The sequence below is a fragment of the Bufo gargarizans genome, chromosome 1, assembly GCF_014858855.1.
Source record: "Bufo gargarizans isolate SCDJY-AF-19 chromosome 1, ASM1485885v1, whole genome shotgun sequence".
Taxonomy (NCBI): domain Eukaryota; kingdom Metazoa; phylum Chordata; class Amphibia; order Anura; family Bufonidae; genus Bufo; species Bufo gargarizans.
The window spans coordinates 380,826,249-380,831,868 of record NC_058080.1 but is presented as its reverse complement, the minus strand read 5'-3'; the positions used below and the strand labels follow the sequence as shown (position 1 = coordinate 380,831,868).

The 5,620-nt window shown below is 39.9% G+C and overlaps 1 protein-coding gene across 1 annotated transcript; it reads left to right on the top strand.

Moving 5' to 3' along the window:
* Positions 1 to 455: 455 nt before the first annotated feature.
* On the top strand, positions 456 to 4,375 carry LOC122927382 (probable ATP-dependent RNA helicase DDX4). Its single transcript, XM_044279186.1, has 3 exons — positions 456 to 992; positions 2,384 to 2,803; positions 4,175 to 4,375. The coding sequence occupies exons 1-3, from the start codon at positions 456 to 458 to the stop codon at positions 4,373 to 4,375; spliced, it is 1,158 nt and encodes a 385-aa protein (XP_044135121.1).
* The last annotated feature ends 1,245 nt before the right edge of the window (positions 4,376 to 5,620 follow it).

Below are 5,620 nucleotides of genomic sequence, written 5' to 3'. Positions count from 1 at the left end.
TGGATTATACGGCCTACACATAACTCTCAATGATCAGGACAATAGAAGAAGTCAATGCTAACAGTGGAGTATAATGACTACACAGAATTCTGAAGTATCAGGCCAAGATCAGCATGCAGTAGGTAAGTTAAAGTAGTATTCTAATTACTACACAAAGTTTGGCATAACTAAGCAGTAATAGAGAGTGTCAAGTTATTATATTGCAGCAGACAAAATTTTTAAACCGATGGGGATGTGGAAGACAGATTATAAAAGTATAAAAAAAAAGATTGAACCCCCAAGTACAGCATGTGTATTCATCGCTTACATATACAATGTTGTCCTAATAAAATAAACTATCTAGATCAAAAAATTATAACAGTTCATTATTATTATATTTTATTGAAAAGGCCAATATAACATTGTACAATAAATCATTTATCTAAAAAAAAAGACCGTTGCCCATCTTGGCTCATATGATGAAAAGTGGGGTTGCAGCGAGTCAGTTTAAAAATCTTCAGGAACCAGAAGCCATAATTGTTGCTCCTACCAGAGAGCTGATCAATCAGATTTACCTAGATGCTTGGAAATTTGCATACGGAACTGTCGTTCGTCCAGTTGTAATCTATGGAGGAACACAAACGTCTAATTCACTGCGCCAGATATTTCAAGGCTGCAACATCCTTTGTGCGACACCTGGGAGGTTACTGGACGTTATTAACAAGGAGAAGATTGGGTTGAGCCAAGTGAAATACCTTGTTCTGTATGAAGCTGATCGTATGCTGGACATGGGTTTTATGGAAGATGTAAGAAAATTGTTGTCAAGTCAAGGAATGCCAAAAAGAGAAGAAAGGCAAACCTTAATGTTCAGTGCCACATTCCCTACGCCCATACAAAATCCTGCTAGAGAGATTTTGAAGCCAGATTATCTGTTCGTGGTTGTCGGACAAGTTGGTGGCGCGTGCAGTGATGTCGAACAGCAGATAATTGAAGTGGAAGAGTATGGAAAGAGGGCTATGTCACGGATGATCCGCGAGAATATTGAACCGTCCTCCCAATATTATCAATATTACTCTCCCTTATTGATCAGTAGGTCTATTAAACAGTAATTATTTCCCTAGGCCCCAGAACCTACAATTTGATTACTCAGAGCGTCTCCTTCTGTGTACCCAGAGAACAACATAGTCCTTTTGTTCAAGTCAGTCAATAGATGCACAGCAGATAACGCAATTACAGCTGGTTTTCTTAGGTTGACAAAAGAACTTCCTTTCTGCAGAGATATCACAGCTAGGTGTGAAGACTACACCTGGGGGGAGCCATTTGGTCTTGCTGCCATAAGGGGTTGGTAAGATAGCTTGATTCAGACAGGCCGACACCAAGGTTCCTAGATTGACACATGAATCTGAGATATGATTTTTACCTTTTTAAGTGAGACCATGCATCTTACGGACGTAAAAATTACATCATCGTGTCACTCAGAATTCACTGGACATGTACATATGGCAAATATAACTCTAGGAGATGCCCAGATAAAGTTATGGTGTTACCCCATCAGAGAACCAGTTATAATAGTCATATTTGGTATCCCTGGACTCCATATTTTGTGGGGAATGTGAATGTGTGCTTGTTACTTGTGTACAGCGGAGACATCCCGAGATATGGCACATACCATATTTCAGGACTGGCATTCATCTCAGGGATGCAGCCTGCCCAGCAGGCGGACTCTCAATTCCCCGCCTTGATTCTTGGACCCTTTATAACAAAGACCTAGAATCTGCTAAAGGAGTTCTCCACTTTTAACAACACCTGAAGAGGGCCTCAGCAAGAGAACCTGTGGGCTGTGGGCATATTACACTGGACAAAGGCTTCTTGGACTTTATCCTTGCAACGGACTATTTCACCAACGGACATCTTTTCTGCGGAAACTAAGTATTTTCTTTATTTTCTCCATTTTGTTTATTGGACTATACTTTCCTTGATTATTGTGTTATAATTACTGTGCATCGTGATAATTTGTATTGTATATAGATATATAATAAATGACCTCCAAGTCATTTCTCTAGCCATATGCCTGTTTTCAAACACTGCAAAAACTTACCCTAGCCTCTCCAAAGAGAAAGCTACTCGGTTCTGTTATCTAGATAGTGGGTTCCTTGCTCCCATAAATTGCAAGGTGGTGGCAGTTAAACTACCCTGTGTGTGGTTCCGGTCCGGTCGCGCACACGCTTACTTGCGGTCAATCGGCGGTCCACTCCCTGCGCTTTCAGCCTATCGACTGTACGGACTCAAGTTAGACTGTCGGTGTGCTGAAAGTGTTTGGGAGGCCTGTTTGCGGATTGACCACTAGGGGCGCGGTTACGGTTTCGTGATGTATTGTGGCCGCGGCGGTCGCAGTTCGTCACAGGCTAAACTGCTGGAACTTTTACAACTCATAGGCCATGAGCGCACAATGGTTTTTGTGAAAACCAAAAAGATGGCGGATTTAATTGCAACATTTCTTTGTCAAGAAAAAATCCCCTGCACAAGCATTCACGGGGACAGAGAGCAAAGAGAGCGGGAGAAAGCTCTGGGCGACTTCCGCTCTGGACAGTGTCCTGTGATTGTTGCCACGTCTGTTGCTGCCAGAGGATTAGATATCGAGAATGTCCTTCATTTGATAAATTTTGACATCCCTGGCGATGTTGACGAATATGTTCACAGGATCGGCCGAACCGGACGCTGCAGCAACACTGGAAAAGCCATTTCTTTTTTTAATAAGATTGGTGATTACGAGCAAAAAATTGTCCGTGGACTAGTGAAAGTTTTAACCGATGCTCACCAGGAGGTACCTTGTGCTGGCAAACATACATAATTCCTCTGGGTAGCCATCTTATATGCTTCTGGCATATGTAAAAAAACTGTGAACTCTCACCTTCCTGAAGCCTGGGTCACCTATGATATAGATGGACACTTTTATTACCACTACTCTGTGAGGCCGGCTATAAAAGGTCATAAAGGTTATACCAGGCCCAGCTCATCCTGTCCTTTAAGATAAGATCAGCTCGCTGTCAAGCCTGGCTGGAGCGTGACGTCATTAATTTCCAAGTCTGGTTTGAGGACAGGTAATAGCCCATAATTAGCTCTGGGCATAAAACCAGTCCACTTTCATATTTCATTTATGAATCAACTTATGCCCTTTCTGACACCAGATCCAGGCTCTACAGAGTATTGTGGTTAATTGGGTATCAAATATGACTAGAGGATGTGATTCTGTAGCTGACCTATGGGTGGTAGAAGAACTACAGGTCCCAGCATTACCGTGTGTGGTCTCATTCTGTATGTAAATAAATAAGGATCGCAAATATGTATTCTGTATAAAAATATGCCGATGTATCAGGGAGATACGGGCTTAAGTATAATCCTCATTGTAGGAATGGAACTTTGATGGGGTCATAAAACACTTGGAGGCCAATCCCTAGGCTTCACAGTCACTCTGCTGCCATTGGCTGACAGGAGTAAGTCTCCTGCCCATGGGAGAGTTCATAAAAATCTGTGCACAAGGACAGAGGCGAGAGACCCATGGAACATCACCAGACACTTAATTGGACATTGACGGCATATCCCGGTATCAGAAGAACTTTGAGGGTCTCCCCTGATACATACTGAAAAGGGGTTTGCAAGGATTCAAAAAGGACATATGAACGACCATCTGAAACCCTCCAGAGAAACTAAGTATTCTTTCATCTTTTTCCCTTTCATTTGAACTGTCGTAATTATTTATATTGTTATTATTATTCTGTAGATTTATAGTCATTTTCATTAGACTTGTATGCACTGCTTTTTACCTCTTATTAAAGATTATAAAATCTAAATGGCCAAGTCTTCCATATTCTAAGCTGCTGAAAAACGTACCTTGCCTTTGAAGACACGTTACCAGGTAGTTAGTTAAAATGCACTTAGGAATTGTAGCTGGGGGTGATTGACTGCGGTTGGTCAGTAAGTGATATCCGGTTCATCCACTGATCTGTGTGATAGTGAATGACCCGGATAGTCGGCTCGTGGACCGGGAACCCACGTGGTGGCAGTTACCGAAGTGTAATGGGGGAGTGTTAGCCGGATGGTAATACCCCGGTCACGTGAGGTCTCTGTGTGTGCGCAGACTCCGTCACAGACCACTACGTCACAGCTGTGGGATCCAGAGCGATCGGATCCATAGTTTGTGACAGTACCTGCTTGGCTTGAAGAGATGGCGTTCAGTGCCCATGGCATGCCAACCTTTAGTTCACAGCCAAGCAAATTTGCTTCAGTGGATAGCAGGAAGAGAGGTGACTTCCAGGAGGACAACGGTTACAGCAATGCTGGCATTTCACAACCTGCAGCACGGGCGGCAGCGGAGGAGGAGGAAGATTGGGGCTAGTCGGACGTGGTTAAGCAGATGAGACGTCCTTACAGATTCAGTTTTACATGAAACAATATGTTGTATGTTTGTAAAAATGAGAATTTTGTTTATCGCACTCCAGTATTTAAGGTAGTAATTTGCCGTTAGGAAATTTACTTATTTTGGTTCATTGTAAATGGCTGCTCTGAAAACTTTAGAGCACAAAATTAAAGTTTTCTTTACTTTGAAAAAAAAAAGACCGTAATTTATAATAGAAAATTATTGTTTAACGCACATTAATTAACCTTTGTGTGAACACACTATTACCTTTCAAATGTATTATTGAACAAAGCTTTAGATTACAAAATGTATAATAAATATATATATATATATATATATATATATATATATATAGAGTATCAACCAAATTTTAACAAAAAATAAATTGATACTTTTAAAAAAGTATCCTTATATAAAAAAAAAGTATCAAATTATCCATACTGTGATCCAAATTTCAACCTCAATAAGACAATATTGCATAGTAAAATTGTCTTCAGTTATATTAGTTCCATTATTTTAAAAAATTTGAAACATCAAATGTGTCTGGAAAAAAATAAATGAAAAAATTGATGAGTAAGCAAAGAAATAACTAGCATGATTCTGATATAGTGTCCGTTTGTTAAACTGGACATGTTGGAGCATAGCTTCCTCAAAAAAGACATCAACATGTGATGCAATGAGTAGAATCACTCACAAAATGGTGACATGGCTTCAAGATTATTATTCTGTCAGCAGTTAATTTTTAAAGATTAAAGTCTATTATTATATTACACTAGCATGTGAAAATAATCATTATATAAATGTCAAGAAGTAAGATTACATTTAAATGTATATATCTATATATACATGTGGCAATAACGCTCCATTACCAAAACCGGATTACCACACGGATGAGTATAACGCCAGTAACACCCAACCATGTAGAGAGGTCAACACGGAAGCCAGGCATCCTTTCCAGGACAACCAACAACACCATGTTAGAACCTAAGTCCGTATTAAAATAATAAATAAAACAAAAAACTTTCATTAGGTTTATCAATCAGTCTTGTACAATGTTAAGTGCACAAAACCTTTTGAAAATGGAAGCCCACATGTGGTCCCCACCTTGCTAAAGTAAGAACCACAACATGGACGCCAACAACCCAATTAAAGCAAAATTACAATTTTTAAAATAAAATAAAACAAAATAAATTATTTTGGTGAATGAAGCGTAAAACCGCATGA

Excerpts from the sequence above, each read along its gene's own strand:
- LOC122927382 (XM_044279186.1), top strand. The coding sequence starts at position 456 with ATGATGAAAAGTGGGGTTGCAGCGAGTCAGTTTAAAAATCTTCAGGAA. Across the intron at positions 993-2,383 it reads TGGAAGAGTATGGAAAGAGG|GCTAAACTGCTGGAACTTTT; the intron begins GCTATGTCACGG and ends AGTTCGTCACAG. Across the intron at positions 2,804-4,174 it reads TAACCGATGCTCACCAGGAG|TTTGTGACAGTACCTGCTTG; the intron begins GTACCTTGTGCT and ends TCGGATCCATAG.